Source organism: Hyla sarda, chromosome 1 (assembly GCF_029499605.1).
Source record: "Hyla sarda isolate aHylSar1 chromosome 1, aHylSar1.hap1, whole genome shotgun sequence".
Taxonomy (NCBI): domain Eukaryota; kingdom Metazoa; phylum Chordata; class Amphibia; order Anura; family Hylidae; genus Hyla; species Hyla sarda.
Genome location: NC_079189.1, coordinates 595,612,721 through 595,629,842, shown reverse-complemented (window position 1 = coordinate 595,629,842; position 17,122 = coordinate 595,612,721). Strand labels below are relative to the sequence as shown.

Sequence of the window (17,122 nt, the reverse complement as noted above, 5' to 3'; positions counted from 1 at the left end):
TGGTTATGTTGTTCTGCATACTGTGTCCTCCATCAATTATGGAGTTCCAGCATGTAATGAGATTGCAAAAGACTAGCTTTGTCCGCTAAATCAGGGTTAATCTGATATATTTAATATGATTCTATGATCACATGATCTCTTGAACTCTTCTCGTCACACAGGTATGGGAGCTGAGGCCAAACCGGTTTTCCGCTACAGCAAAGACCAACGTCCGACCACTTTACCAATACAGCCATTTGTTTTCCAGCATCATTTTACCAAACCTAAGACTCGCCCCCTGCACAGTCACTTCACCTCTAGCCTGTCCCAGTTGTACGGACTGTCCAGCAATCGATCGTCCAGTCAACACAATGTGTCGGAATCCCAATCTTCGGCACCAGGAACTCTGGCCGGGCAGATGGAGGTCATTGGTAGTCACAGTAAAATGATCAATGTGCCTGGAAAACTTTCTCTGGATGGACTGGCGACCATAAGAGATGATCAGAACGCAAAGCAAGTACCCGAGTCGACCCGACCATCACCGTTGGGCAGTTATTCCCCAATCCGGAGTAATGCCACATTCTTCCAAAGTATGGACTCTGGTTCCTCCAGCTCTCCGTCTCCAGAAAAAGCCAAGGAGAACCAACCACCGAGAAGTCGCTCCTGTCCAGTTTCAGCCAATCTTCTTCCTTTAAGAGCCACACAGGTCCGAGGGACCACATTACCTGGAGCTGCCAAGCCTACTCGAAAGTATGATGGGTCTCCCAAGAGCGATGTGCCAAGGCCACCAGTCAAGAGAGAACCACTCAAGGAACCAAGCACACAAGTGTCACATGGACTTCCACCCATTAACTCTATCAATTCTCTACCCCTACTGAACACGGTTCTCCATGAGGTCACCCATCCTGGCCAAAATGAAGAAGACAAGGCCAAACGGGTCCCTGAGAATATCATGATATCAAGACCTGTTAATGGTAAGAAAACTTCATGGATTACATTTCTTGAAAGTTGAATAATCCGGTCTGGCTCTCTCTGTAGAATCAGGCTGTATTGAGAAGGTATTACATATATTGGTTCTTAAATGGACATTTTTGTCCCATGGTCACACTCTCCTGAATCCCGTTCTCTCCGTTCGTGTTTTGTCTGTCCTAAAAAGAAGAAAGCTGATTTCAATAGCTATAGTCACATTAAACTGCCAGAGCAGAATGTCAGGAAGAGTTGTCATGGGGACACATGGCCTTCTCACAGGCACACTATAATTTCAGTCTTTAAAGGAGATATCTATGAATGAAAAAAATTAAATTCATTTCTTCCAAAAACAGGACCACACCTGTCCTCAGGTTGTGTCTGGTATTACAACTTGGCTCCATTCCCTTCAATGGAACTGAGCTGCAACTTGAGAACATGGGTGGCGCTATTTTTGAAAGAAACTGGCTTTCGTTTTCTAATCCTGGATAATTGCTTTAATACCTTGACTATGTTTCCATTTTTAATCATACCGAAGAAGTCCACCCTTAAAGGAAATCTGTCATCAGAATCACCCGCACTAAACCTCTTACACAGGCTTGTAGTGTGGGTGATCCTGATTAAAACGCTTCTTACCTGGTTAAAAATGGTTCCGCGGTTCTTAAGATATCTATATCTTTAGTTTTCTGTTATTCCCTGGCTTGGGACTCAGTGGGAGGTGTTATCATCTGCGACTCTGCTAAACGTCATTCTAGCTGGGCGGAGCTGCCGCCCGGTTCATGAATATTCATGAACTTATCCTCGTAGTCCAACTCCTTTTTCTAGGTCTGGTGGGGAGGGCTGCGCATGCGCCGCGTTCCGTACACCCGGAAGTGGCGTTCTCCCCCCGGCTTTTCACTTATGCAGCCCGTCTTCTTACTTGTATAGGGCCGCAGCTCGAGTGAAGCCGGGGGGAGAACGGAACGCGGCGCATGCGCAGCCCTCCCCACCAGACCTAGAAAAAGGAGTTAGACCACGAGGATAAGTTCATGAATATTCATGAGCCGGGCGGCCGCTCCGCCCAGCTAGAATGACGTTTAGCAGAGTCCCAGATGATAACTCCTCCCACTGAGTCCCAAGCCAGGGAATAACAGAAAACTAAAGATATAGATATCTGAAGAAGCGCTGAACCATTTTTAACCAGGTAAGAAGCGTTTTAATCAGAATTACCCGCACTACAAGCCTGTGTAACACGTTTAGTGCAGGTGATTCTGATGACAGATTTCCTTTAATACAGAAACTTAGTGTTACAAATTGGTTCACCATTGTAGGGATCATCACATGCCGGTCATGCCATCTAGATATTCTGCTGCATAGATACTGTATGAGTGAATGAGTCCATAGCGGGCAATTCAGGGAACTGAAATGTATCACCTATCCACAGAATAGGGGATAAGTGTCTGATTGCAGGGGGTCTGACTGCTGAGACTCAATCCTCAATCTTCTGTATTGGGCCCCACTACTTACCCATCCTAGTCACGCTCCGGTCTCCACCTTACGAAGTGAGCATAAGTGACAGCCCGCTCAGTTACCAGCTCATCTCAGCTACTATTTGGCTGAGTGGGCCATCACTTGTGCTGAACTTTGAGGGTGGGGGCCAGAGCCCGTCAAGGACGGGTAAAAAGTAGGACCCTTACCATGCGACTGCAGGGGTCCCAGCAGTCAGAACCCCGCAACCAGACACTTATCCCTTATCCTGTAGATAGGTGATAAGTTTCAGTTACCCAGAGTACCCCTTTAAGGCTCTCTTAACATTGACGTTTAAAGTCGTTATCAGGCTTAAAGGGGTAGTCCAGTGGTGAAAAACGTTTCCCCTATCCTAAGGATAGGGGATAAGTTTGAGATTGCGGGGGGTCCGACCGCTGGGGCCCCCTGCGATCTCTCTGTACAGGGCCCCGGCTCTCCGGCCAGATAGCGGGTTTCGGCCCCCGCACAAAGCGGCGGCCAACACGCCCCCTCAATACATCTCAATGGCAGAGCCGGAGATTGGCGAAGGCAGCACTTCGGCTCTCCCATAGAGTTGTATTGAGGGGGCGTGTCGGCCGCCGCTTCGTGCGGAGGTCGACACGCCCCCTTCCCGCTGGCTGTCGGGGCTCCGTACAGGAGATCGCAGGGGGCCCCAGCGGTCGGACCCCCCGCGATCTGCAACTTATCCCCTATCCTTAGGATAGGGGATAAGTTGTTCACCACTGAGTCACCACTGGACTACTCCTTTAAAATAATAAAAACCTCGACGGAATCTGCCAATGGGGTCTGTCAGTCACTATTTTGAAATGTTACACATGGCTACTGTATCAATGGAAGCCATGATGCCACTTATGTAGAAGGGAAAGTTATGGACAGTTCTAGAATAATGTTGTCAGTTGGGAGTTCTGCCATATTGTCAAAATTCCTGCAACAAAAACATGATTGAGAGGGTATGTGGCAGTAATAAAAAATAAAAAAATACAAAAATGTAAAATATTTTTGTAATTTTGGACCATTCCCTTAGCCAGATCTCCTTGTCCCCCTGTTGACGCTTTCCATCAAGGTTTAGTATGACTGTGCATCTAGGTTGGGATGGTAAACAGTGTGGGCACCAAACGACCAGAGATAGGGGGATGGTGCAAAAATGGTCAAGATTTTATTCAATTGCCTCTCCAGCATGTAAGTGGCTTATTCCTTAGAATAATTAGATTTAGATACACAATTTACACATGCATGGGGGTATATATATATATATATATATATATATATATATATATATATATATATGGTATATATATCTTGGAGGGTCCTGTCCAGTGCTAATCAAAATAGGTCCTTCTAGTGTTAGTCCCACAAAGGCCTCGTAATCCTCACAACTAATATATATATACAGTGATCCCTAAATTTACAATGGCCTCAACATACAATAGTTTCAACATACAATGGTCTTTTCTGGACCATTGTAAGTTGAAACCAGACTTAACATACAATGTACAGACAGTCCGGATCTGTGAAATGTGTCAATGGCTGGAAGAACTGACCAATCAGAATAGGCATTCACTGGTAAAAACCCCTGTATTACTGAAGTGTATGCACTGACTGATGTCTAGTAGCTCCCCCTACAGTACAGGGTGGTATTACATGTTCTGTACACTTTACCTGTACCAGAGTTACCTGCTCCTCTGGACACCAGGTGAAGGTGACTCCATGTTGCTTTTTTAGGACATTGCATGTACTGTACAGGACCCTGAAGAAGCTCCTGTCCTCTACATAGGCCAGTGTTTCCCAAGCAGGGTGCCCCCAGCTGTTGCAAAACTACAACTCCCAGCATGCCCGGACAGCCTTCGGCTGTCCGGGCATGCTGGGAGTTGTAGTTTTGCAACAGCTGGGGGCTCCATGCTTGGGAAACACTGACACAGACAGTGATTACAGCTCCCAGCAGATATTTCTTACTTTTATATGTAAGGATTTTCTTTATCTATATTAGTTATCTACTTATTTTTCTTTAATCCTCACTTTTTCCTATTTTTGGATGACATTTTGGTGCCTTTAGAACCAATTACCAGGTTTCCATAGAGTTCTGGTCTCAACATACAATGGTTTCAACATACAATGGTCGTCCTGGAACCAATTAATATTGTAACTTGAGGGACGACTGTATATACGGTATATATATCTTAGAGGGTCCTGTCCAGTGCTTATCAAAATAGGTCCTTCTAGTGTTAGTCCCACAAAGGCCTCCTAATCCTCACAAAGACAGAAGGGCCTGGCTCATGTTTCTGCCCCTCCTCCCATCCCTTATAGGAGACAAGGTTGACATTACAAATCACAGAAATGAAGATATGAGCTTAAATAAAACTTTACTTTTATTAGCTACCAAATAAAATCAATTGTCCTCAACACACAATAATTATGAAAAGACAATGAAAAAATATATATATATATATTCACACACAAAGTGTGTAGTGCTACCAGGGCTAAGAGATCAAACATATAGTGGGGTAAAGAGGCCGAGCAAATATGCCCCACAACATAAACCCTCACCAGACTACCCAGGTAGGTGCCCATATTCCTGCAAACCTGAAACATGGAAATAACAAATTGTCCCATAAGTCCCAACATGTTTCCCACCCTTCATTTAAGATGAAATATAGGGTTCCTCAGGGGATTAAAAAAAAAAAAAAAAAAAAAGCAGGATAATAGGGAATATACAGGTATGGCTGGAATGATAGTAAGGACCAGGCAAATAAATTAGCTGGTCTACTAGGACCACTTACTCAGGTCCAATGATAGATAACCGTAATGTTGGGAGAGGGATACAGGATGAAGCAGTCTTCTCTTCTCTGGAAAGCAGCTACGGCCTCTTTACCACACTATATGTTTGATATCTTAGTTTTATTTGAGCTTATTTCTTAATTTCTGTGGTTTGCCTAATATAGCTCTATGTTGTATCATTATATAGTGATCTTCTGTAATAGCCTGTGGGCAATTTATACAAACATAGGGGGTATATCTATAGCGGTTGGTCCCATCTGGTAAATATGAAAACGGGTCTTTCTAGTGTTGGTCCACAAAGGCCTCCTTATCCTCACAACTTAGGAAAGAAGGGCCTGGTCCTTTTTTTTTTTGCCCCTTCACCCCCCCCCCCCCCCTTTCCGTACCTTATGAGACAAGGTCAGCTTGTTCCCATTACTTCTGGTGGAGGCATTTTGCACATGCATGGGGGTGTGTATGTAGCGGTTGGTCCCGTCCAGTAATTATTAAAACGGGTCCTTCCAGTGTTGGTCCACAAAGGCCTCCTAATCCTCACAATTTAGGACAGAAGGGCCTGGTTCATTTTTGTGCCCCCTTCTCGTACCTAATAAGCGACAAGGTCAGCTTGTTCCCATTGGGGGCATTTTACACATGCATGGGAGTGTATATATATATATATATATATATATATATGTATAGCAGATGGCAGCGTCCAGTAAATAGCAAAACAAGTCTTTCTAGTGTTGGTCCACAAAGGCCGCCTAATCCTCACAACCCAGGACAGAAGGGTCTGGCTGATTTTTGTGCCTTACTTCCCATACCCTATGGAGACAAGGTCAGCTTGTTCCAGTTACTCATGGTGGGGCCTTATGGGGCCTTGGACCCCACAACAGATACATTGGCTAGCTTGCACTCCCCATCCGTCCACCAGAATATTATCTTCTCCTCCTCTTACTATCACTAACATCACTTGGATATAGCTGCAGAGATTTGCTTGCTTTTCTTCTCACTTGACCTCGGTCTCTTCACTAATCTCAGTCACTTCTTCCTTCTCTCTCTTTCTACTCTTTTTATTTGTTTGGCGACCACTGTATAGCCAATCACCTGTCCCCTCAAGCGCTGAAGTGGAGGGAGTATAGGCGCCGGAACCCACTGGGCCTCGACCGAGTTCATGGGCTGCCGGGACTGTCCGGGAGTCTGGACAGAAGGCAGGAGACGAAGACAGTGAGGAGGAATCATTTCTTCGACTTTCCGAGCAGTATCAACGGCAACAGTTTACACTCACGCTTTTACGGTGCGGAGTGAATGATATTTATTCTAAATGAGTATACGGGAGAAGAAAATGGGGGGGTATCAAACTGGTTTACTAACTCATCACATCATAGATCCATATGAAGCCGTGAGTTTGGGTCATTAAACCCTGATGGTGGGTGGGGACTCTTTGTCGTAATATCCTCATGTCTAATATGTTGCAAAACTACAACTCCAAGCAACATTATCACAATTTGCACAATTCTGGCACAAATGGAGCCGACATTTTTGGTCCAGCCTCCATAGTATCTTGGCTATCTTTGTGTTTAGGAGTGAGGGCACGAATGAATGGTTGATAGGGATAGATGGGTCTATGAATGATTATGTCATATATTGTGAGAAGGATTTTGGGAAGAATCATAGACAATCCATAGTTGTCAACTGTCTTGTTTTTGCTGGGACTCCCTCCGGGCCAAATCGGGACAGTTGCGAGACAGCACTTTGAAGTAAGTATTGTCAGTCCTACCTAGGGGGAACTACATACAGGAGGCAAACTACCTGCAGAGGGGAAACAGTGGGAAAACGACCTATGGGGGGTCCTTAATACAGGGGCAGACTACCTATATAGGTAGAAACAGAGGCAAACTACCTACAGAGGGTCCTACCAACAGGATTCAACAAGAAAAACAGAAAGTTGGCACTGCCGCCTACCAATAGCCGGAGGTGGTGTGAACTGCAACCAAACTTCAGGTATCCAGGTAGAATCGTGTTCACACGATGCTCAATCCCAGGAAGAATAGAAGATCCAATACCATGGAAGAAGTGTAACAGGAGACACTCGTGGATGTAACATGTAGATTTATTCAGGTACAGTCACAGGATGCAACACAGTCAACAAGCCGTTTCACGCTACATGCGCTTATAAGCGCATGTAGCGTGAAACGGCTTGTTGACTGTGTTGCATCCTGTGACTGTACCTGAATAAAACTACCAACAGGGGCTCCTACATAGAGAGGAAAATTACGTACAGGGGCTCCTACATACAGAGGCAAACAACATACAGAGGGTCCTACATACAGGGGGAAAACTACAGTGGGGTCCTACCTACAGGGGGCAAACTACTTATGGAGGTTCCTAGATACAGGGGCAAATTACCTACATGGGGTCCTACATACAGGGGTCAATAACCTAAAGGGAGTCCTAAATAAAGGCATAAACTACCTACAGGGGTCCTACATACAGTGGCAAACTAGGTTCTGGGAGTTCCTACCTACAATGGGATTCTACCTATAGGGAGGTCCTATATACAAGTGGAAACTGCCTACTGGGGGTACTACCTACAGGGAGATACTACCTACAGGAGGGTCCTACCTATAGGGGGCAAACTACCTACAGGGGGGGTCCTATATATAGAGGGACACACTACCGACAGAAGGGGGTCCTTTTTACCTATAGGGGGCATACTACCTACAGGGGGGGGGGGTCCTACATATAGAGGGACACACTACAGACAGAAAGGGTCCTTTATAAAGGGGGAATACTATCTACAGGGATGTCCTACATACAAATTTACCTGCAGGGGTGTCCTACATACAGGGGAAAACTACCTGCCTGGGGTTCCTACCTACAGGAAGCAAATTACCTACAGGAGGGTCCTACCCATAGGGGGCAAACTACCTACAGGGGAGTCTTACTTATAGAGGGTCACACTACCAACAGAAGGGGTCCTTTATACAGGGGTCAAACTACCTACAGGGGGTCCTATAGTAACACCGTCATAAAAATCTAAAAATCATAGAATGGTAAATAGGGAAGATTCTTTTTTAGAAATAATTGAATGATACGAATGTTAGAATGTATCATATGCAGATAATGATCTAGTAATGAACCTATATATAAAAAATGAACCTATATATAAACTATTAGTGTATTATCCAGTGTAGGTGAATGGATATATCAGGTGACAGCTAGTAATATGCAGGGAGAACACATCATACATTTCCCATAATACTTTGCACATTATTATAAGTCATTTTGATTGACTTCCAAGCCTTTCATATCACCGTCCCTCCTCGCTGACATTGTACATGATATTACTTTTGTACTTATTTATTGTTTTTTTTCTTTTCTTATTTTTTGGTCACTGCAGGAAAACACTCATCTCTGATCTCCAGTGACTTTTTCCCAGACTACTTCTCGGTGACGGAGCGCCCCCCTGCGGAGTTCTGTCTGTCGCCGGACTGCAGTGTTGAATCGGTGTCTGTTGATCTCTTGCAGAAGAGGGGTAAGATCGGTGGTGGATATAGAGCAGTGTTTCCCAACCAATGCGCCTCCAGCTGATGCAAAACTACAACTCCCAGCATTTAAATAGACCGAAAAATACATTCATAATGTGATACCTTCTAAAGAGATAGGCCTCAGCCTTTTAGAAACAGACTGTAGACAGAGTAGTAACAGGTGACCCTGCTCTGGGACACCACAAAATATTAAATTCTATGTTGTTAAAGAGTACCTGTCATGATCTTGTAAAATGTTATAATCCTCCCAGATCACTGCCCCATCATGATAAACCACCCCCTGCCTTTATTTTTATTATTTTTTAGTTTTCTACCTTGATATAATTCTGTATTTTCTGCGTATTCTCAGTCAGATTCACAGACTGGGAAGGGGGTGTTCCCCAGCGGCCATGACATCATCTGAAGCCATACAGGGGAGAACATCCTCCCTCACTCTGCTACACACAGCCCAGAGCAGTTCAGTGTGAGATGAGCTATGATTGGCTAAGACTGCGCACAGACAGCCATCCGCTTGCCAGATTGCATTTCCTTATTTTGGACTTTTGCCAGGCCAGCCATCCAAAGTCTGTGCAAGAGATGGGGGGGGGGGGGGGGGGGGGGAATGTGCTCTGGACAAGTAGGGAGACACCTAGTGGCAGCTTTTTTAAACACAAATAAAACATAGGAAACGTCATTTTTAAAAAAAAAACAAAGTACATTAGAATTTATTTTTATTTTCTATAAGGAGTGCAATAGCATAAATTAGTTTTAATGATAGTGCCCATTTAAGGGTCCTTGAATGGGACTGAAACGTCCGTACTGGTAACTTATTTTATTGAGCAGATCATCTAAGTTACTCTGTATTTGTTTTGTATAAGTGTCTTCAATAAAGGATATACAGGGCCACATGTAAATATATGGTACCGTATTTTTCGCCCTATAGGACGCACCGGCGTATAAGACGCACCCAATTTATAGGTGCAAAATAAAAAAAAATTAAAAGATTCTGAACCCAACAGTGGTCTTCAACCTGCGGACCTCCAGATGTTGCAAAACTACAACTCCCAGCATGTCCGGACAGCCGTTGGCTGTCCGGGCATGCTGGGAGTTGTAGTTTTGCAACATCCGGAGGTCCGCAGGTTGAAGACCACTGGATAGGAGGTAATACTCACGTGTCCCCGCCGCTCCGGACCCGTCACCGGTGCCCTGGATGTCGCTCCATCGCCGCGTTCCCGTGGTGTCCCCAACAGCCCGACTGAGCAGCCGGGTTAGTGTCACTTTCGCTTCAGATGCGGCGGTCAGCTTTGATCGCCGCGTCTGAAGGGTTAATACAGGGCATCACCGCGATCGGTGTTGTCCTGTATTAGCCGCGGGTCCCGGTCGTTGATGGCTGCAGGGAACGCCGCAATAGGACAGGGTTTTATTGTGTATTTGGTGTATAAGACGCACCAACTTTTCCCCCCCAGTTTTGGGGAAGAAAAAGTGCGTCTTATACGGCGAAAAATACGGTATATGAGGGGGGGGGGGGAGAATATATTGTGTCTCAGTATTATAGGAAATTTCAAGAATATTGCTACTTCCATCAAAGCAGTAAATTAGAGACTGATAATAAATCAAGATACTTTAGTGATATAATCCTTCACTATTTTGCACTCTCTTTCCAGGTCTGGTGAAGGCTGTGAATATGGCGGTAGACCTGGTGGTGGCTCACTTTGGAACAACCCGGGACCCTGGAGTAAAGGTCCTGCAGAACACAACTAAAATCTGTTCCGTAAAAATGATGTTGCAAGTGGAAATATATATTGGTTATACATGTTGGACATTGAAAACCATTGAAGGACGCCCAGGAGCCTCTTATCTCATTTATGCCCAGTAGACAATGACAGCACTTACAGCCCAGAGCAAAATTACAAAACTATGTACCCCAGACCAGATCCCTGAATACATTCAGACCCCAGACTAAACCCTGAAATTATCAGACCTTCAAAAGACTCTAACCAGTATATTGTCAGACCCCAGACCAGAACCCTAACTTATCAGACCCCAGACTAAACCCCAAAATTATCAGACCTTCAAAAGACTCTAACCAGTATATTGTCAGACCCCAGACCAGAACCCTAACTTATCAGACCCCAGACTAAACCCCGAAATTATCAGACCTTCAAAAGACTCTAACCAGTATATTGTCAGACCCCAGACCAGAACCCTAACTTAACAGACCCCAGACTAAACCCCGAAATTATCAGACCTTCAAAAGACTCTAACCAGTATATTGTCAGACCCCAGACCAGAACCCTAACTTATCAGACCCCAGACTAAATTCCTAAATTATCAGACCTTCAAAGACTCTAAATTATCAGGCCGCAAACCATTATATTGTCAGACCCCAGACCAGATCCCTGAATACATTCAGACCCCAGACTAAACCCTGAAATTATCAGACCTTCAAAAGACTCTAACCAGTATATTGTCAGACCCCAGACCAGAACCCTAACTTATCAGACCCCAGACTAAACCCCAAAATTATCAGACCTTCAAAAGACTCTAACCAGTATATTGTCAGACCCCAGACCAGAACCCTAACTTATCAGACCCCAGACTAAACCCCGAAATTATCAGACCTTCAAAAGACTCTAACCAGTATATTGTCAGACCCCAGACCAGAACCCTAACTTATCAGACCCCAGACTAAACCCCGAAATTATCAGACCTTCAAAAGACTCTAACCAGTATATTGTCAGACCCCAGACCAGAACCCTAACTTATCAGACCCCAGACTAAATTCCTAAATTATCAGACCTTCAAAGACTCTAAATTATCAGGCCGCAAACCATTATATTGTCAGACCCCAGACCAGATCCCTGAATACATTCAGACCCCAGACTAAACCCTGAAATTATCAGACCTTCAAAAGACTCTAACCAGTATATTGTCAGACCCCAGACCAGAACCCTAACTTATCAGACCCCAGACTAAACCCCGAAATTATCAGACCTTCAAAAGACTCTAACCAGTATATTGTCAGACCCCAGACCAGAACCCTAACTTATCAGACCCCAGACTAAACCCCGAAATTATCAGACCTTCAAAAGACTCTAACCAGTATATTGTCAGACCCCAGACCAGAACCCTAACTTATCAGACCCCAGACTAAACCCCGAAATTATCAGACCTTCAAAAGACTCTAACCAGTATATTGTCAGACCCCAGACCAGAACCCTAACTTATCAGACCCCAGACTAAATTCCTAAATTATCAGACCTTCAAAGACTCTAAATTATCAGGCCGCAAACCATTATATTGTCAGACCCCAGACCAGATCCCTGAATACATTCAGACCCCAGACTAAACCCTGAAATTATCAGACCTTCAAAAGACTCTAACCAGTATATTGTCAGACCCCAGACCAGAACCCTAACTTATCAGACCCCAGACTAAATTCCTAAATTATCAGACCTTCAAAGACTCTAAATTATCAGGCCGCAAACCAGTATATTGTCAGACCCCAGACCAGAACCCTAACTTATCAGACCCCAGACTAAATTCCTAAATTTATTTAGACTCCATCCTGCAGCCCAAAATGATCAGAACACAGACTGGATCTCTCCACTTTTTCAAAACACAGACCAGACTGTAAAATATTCTGTCCATAGACCAGATGCCTAAATTCATTCAGACCACAGACGAGATCCCAGACCCTAAATTATTAGGTGGAAAACCTTAATTAGGTGGAATTCCTAAATTCACTTAGACCCCAGACACAAAATTATTAGATCCTAAATCAGCAAATGATCAGACCTCAGATCGGTAATTTATTCAGGCCCCAGAATGCCGCCCAAAATTATCAGACCACAGATTTGACCTCTAAATTTCATAACCCAGACCACAACATTATCAGACCAGATAGCTAAGTTCATTCAGTACACAGACCAGACTCCAGACCCCTAAATAATCAAACCCCTAAAATATCAGGCCCCAGACCAGAACCCTAACTAATCAGACCCTAGACCAGATCACTAAATTATTAGACACCAAAAAACTCTTAGTTTGCAGTCCCTAAACCAGACCCCAATACTGTCTACTCATCAATCTCAGTCCACTTCCTTAGGGCACGTTTACACTATCAAATTTTACGCTCACTCTTGCGGAATTAACACCTCCCGGGAATTTCTCAGTGGAAATAAGAATTGGGAAAAAAAGGTCTCATTGAGAAAATGGGATTCCGACACTTAATTCCACTGAAAAATGTTCACTCTTTTGGCGGATTCTGGATTCCGCCCCGGAAATTATGCAGTAAGATACCAATAACGTGCCAAGATGCCCAACGTCTCCATGATAGCACTTTAGCAACAATTAAAATATAAGTGCAAAGGTCTATACACAAGGGGTACTCCGCCCCGAGACATCTTATCCCCCATCAAAAGGGGGCCCCACCGCTGGGATCTCTCCTGCGGCACCGCGGTCATCCAGCGACTGATGACTAGCGATGCGGCGCTGACGTCACAGCCACGCCCACCTCATGACATCATGCCCTCCCTCTCAATGCAAGTCTATGGGAGGGGGCATGAACCCACCCTGGGCGCGGCCGTGACATCACGAGGGGGCGTGACCATGACATCATCAGCCTCCGGCGGGCCCCCGCGATCAGACGTCTTATCCCCTAGATGTCTAGGAGATAAGATGTCTGATGTCTTGGGGCGGAGTACCCCTTTAACCCCTTAAGGACGCAGGACGTAAATGTACGTCCTGGTGCGGTGGTACTTAACGCCCCAGGACGTACATTTACGTCCTGTGCATAACCGCGGGCATCGGAGCGATGCCCGTGTCATGCGCGGCTGATCCCGGCTGCTGATCGCAGCCAGGGACCCGCCGGCAATGGCCGACGCCTGCGATCTCGCGGGCGTCCGCCATTAACCCCTCACGTGCTGGGATCAATACAGATCCCGGCATCTGCGGCAGTGAGCGATTTCAATGAATGATCGGATCGCCCGCAGCGCTGCTGCGGGGATCCGATCATTCATAACGCCGCACGGAGGTCCCCTCTCCTTCCTCCGTCCGGCTCCCGGCGTCTCCTGCTCTGGTCTGTGATCGAGCAGACCAGAGCAGAAGATCACCGAAAACACTGATCTGTTCTATGTCCTATACATAGAACAGATCAGTATTAGCAATCATGGTATTGCTATGAATAGTCCCCTATGGGGACTATTCAAGTGTAAAAAAAATTAAGTAAAAAAAGTAAAAGTAAAAAAAAAGTGAAAAATCCCCTCCCCCAATAAAAAAGTAAAACGTCCGTTTTTTTTTACCCCCAAAAAGCTTTAAATTTTTTTTTTATAGACATATTTGGTATCGCCGCGTGCGTAAATGTCCGAAATATTAAAATAAAATGTTAATGATCCCATACGGTGAACGGCGTGAACGAAAAAAAAAAAAAAAAGTCCAAAATTCCTACTTTTTTATTACATTTTCTTAAAAAAAAAAATAATAAAAAATGTATTCAAAGTTTTTTATATGCAAATGTGGTATCAAAAAAAAGTACAGATCATGGCGCAAAAAATGAGCTCCCATACCGCTGCTTATACGGAAAAATAAAAAAGTTAGAGGTCATCAAAATAAAGGGATTATAAACGTACTAATTTGGTTAAAAAGTTTGTGATTTTTTTTTAAGCGCAACAATAATATAAAAGTATGTAATAATGGGTATCATTTTAATTGTATTGACCCTCAGAATAAAGAACACACGTCATTTTTACCATAAATTGTACGGCGTGAAAACGAAACCTTCCAAAATTAGCAAAATTGCGTTTTTCGTTTTAATTTTCTCACAAAAAGAGTGTTTTTTGGTTGCGCCATACATTTTATGATATAATGAGTGATGTCATTACAAAGGACAACTGGTCGCGCAAAAAACAAGCCCTCATACTAGTCTGTGGATGAAAATATAAAAGAGTTATGATTTTTAGAAGGCGAGGAGGAAAAAATGAAAACGTAAAAATTAAATTGTCTGAGTCCTTAAGGCCAAAATGGGCTGAGTCCTTAAGGGGTTAAGGAGATGATGACGGGGAGCTGGGAAGGTGCAGAAAGAGGAACTAATTCATTTACATATGACATTTACAGAGAATAAATACCAGTAACAATGATAATTTATGTTCTAATATTTTTAGCGCTGACAATAGTCAGCTATAGGAAGATGCTGAGATTTTATTGATTATCTATATTTATATCCCGCAATCGCCGCACATGTACACAAACCACAGGTAATTTACTATCTCTGAAAATCCAATATCGCTGATAGTTCACAAAGAGCTATTATTGATCAATGGATTATACTCCTATCTGATACACACACACCATGCATTTCAATAGGAGAACACTGGCCATTTAAAGGGGTACTCTGCTGCTCAGCCTTTGGAACAAACTGTTGCGAACGCTGGAGCCGGGAGCTTGTGACTAGTGTTGCTCGCGAATATTCGCAATACGAATTTTATTCGCGAATATCGCATATTCGCGAATTCGCGAATATTCGCGAATTCGCGAATATTCGCGAATATAGCACTACATATTCGTAATTACGAATATTCGTGTATTTTTTTCTTCACAGTACACATCACAGTGATCATCCCTCTCTGCTTCCAGCTTGTGTGGTGTAAGAAGGCTCTAATACTACTGTGTGAGACTGGCGTATGAATTTTCGCATATGCGCAAATTTGCACATGCTAATTTTTGCATATGCGAATTTCCGCTTATGCTAATTTTTTATATGATAATTTTCGCATATGCAAATTTTCGCATACACGATTTTTTGCATATGCGAAAATAAAACACGAATGTGCGAATTTAGCGAATATATGACGAATATTCGTCCATATATTCGCGAATATTCGCGAATTCGAATATGGCCTATGCCGCTCAACACTACTTGTGACATCATAGCCCTGCCCCTTCATGATGTCACGCCCCACCCCCTCAATACAAGTCTATGGGAGGGGGCGTAACAGCCATCACATCCCCTCCCATAGACTTGCATTGAGGAGGCGGGCCGTGGTGTCATGAGGGGGCGGGGCTATGACGTCACGAACTCCCGGCGCCGGCTCCAGCGTTCGGAACAGTTTGTTCCAAACACTGAGCAGAGGAGTACCCCTTTTAAACTCTGGCCCTGGACCCCTCATTGCTCATTAGGGCCCCGGGGAGAAGAAAGTTTCATGGGAAAACCCTAGAACTGTTACCACAATGACAGCAGAGAAAGCTTTATTTAATACATTTACATTTCTTTTTACAGGCCAAACTGGGGAACAGCTCCGTGAGCCCTAATATTGGACATTTGATCTTGAAATACCTTTGCCCAGCTATCAGGGACATCCTGAGTGATGGACTGAAGCCTTGTGTACTGGATGTTATCATCGGACAACGAAGGAACATGCCATGGATGGTGGTGGAAGCATCCACACAACTAGGTATGGTCACCTATGACCCAACACGTTGGGACTCCAGGTCTGATTACCTTGGTGCCTAAACAAGTCCTGCAACAATCCATATACTGAATAGAAATTCACTCAGACCACAGATCAGACCCTAAAACATCAGACCACAAATCAATAGATTAATAGATCCCAGACCAGATTCCTAAATTTATTAAAGGGGTCCTCTGCTGCTCAGCGTTTGGAACAAACTGTTTCGAATGCTGGAGTCGCCGCCGGGAGCAGGTTAATCCCTTAAGGACCGGGGGTTTTTCCGTTTTTGCATTTTCGTTTTTTGCTCCTTGCCTTTAAAAAATCATAACTCTTTCAATTTTGCACCTAAAAATCCATATGAGGGCTTATTTTTTGCGCCACCAATTCTACTTTGTAATGACATCAGTCATTTTGCCCAAAAATCTACGGTGAAACGGGAAAAAAAATCATTGTGCGACAAAATTGAAAAAAAAAAACGCAGTTTTGTAACTTATGGGGGCTTCCGTTTCTACGTAGTACATTTTTCGGTAAAAATTACACCTTATCTTTATTCTGTAGGTCCATACGATTAAAATGATACCCTACTTATATAGGTTTGATTTTGTCGGACTTCTGGAAAAAATCATAACTACATGCAGGAAAATTAATACGTTTAAAATTGTCATCTTCTGACCCCTATAACTTTTTTATTTTTCTGTGTATTGGGCGGTATGAGGGCAAATTTTTTGCGCCGTGATCTGAAGTTTTTAACGGTACCATTTTTGCATTGATAGGACTTATTGATCGCTTTTTATTCATTTTTAAATTATATAAAAAGTGACCAAAAATGCACTATTTTGGACTTTGGAATTTTTTTGCGTGCACGCAATTGACCGAGCGGTTTAATTAATGATATATTTTTATAATTCGGACATTTCCGCACGCGGTGATACCACATATGTT

General features: G+C 43.9%; 1 protein-coding gene across 2 annotated transcripts in view; it reads left to right on the top strand.

Moving 5' to 3' along the window:
- RUSC2 (RUN and SH3 domain containing 2) overlaps positions 1-17,122 on the top strand; it is an 81,278-nt gene that overhangs the window by 46,280 nt on the left and 17,876 nt on the right. Inside the window, exons 3-7 of one of the 2 annotated variants that reach the window (XM_056546761.1) lie at positions 162-953; positions 6,302-6,499; positions 8,606-8,740; positions 10,397-10,473; positions 16,009-16,183. In XM_056546761.1, the coding sequence (XP_056402736.1) occupies positions 162-953; positions 6,302-6,499; positions 8,606-8,740; positions 10,397-10,473; positions 16,009-16,183 (1,377 nt within the window). The remainder of the gene's footprint in view (positions 1-161; positions 954-6,301; positions 6,500-8,605; positions 8,741-10,396; positions 10,474-16,008; positions 16,184-17,122) is intronic. The other variant, XM_056546770.1, reaches the window with a different exon arrangement.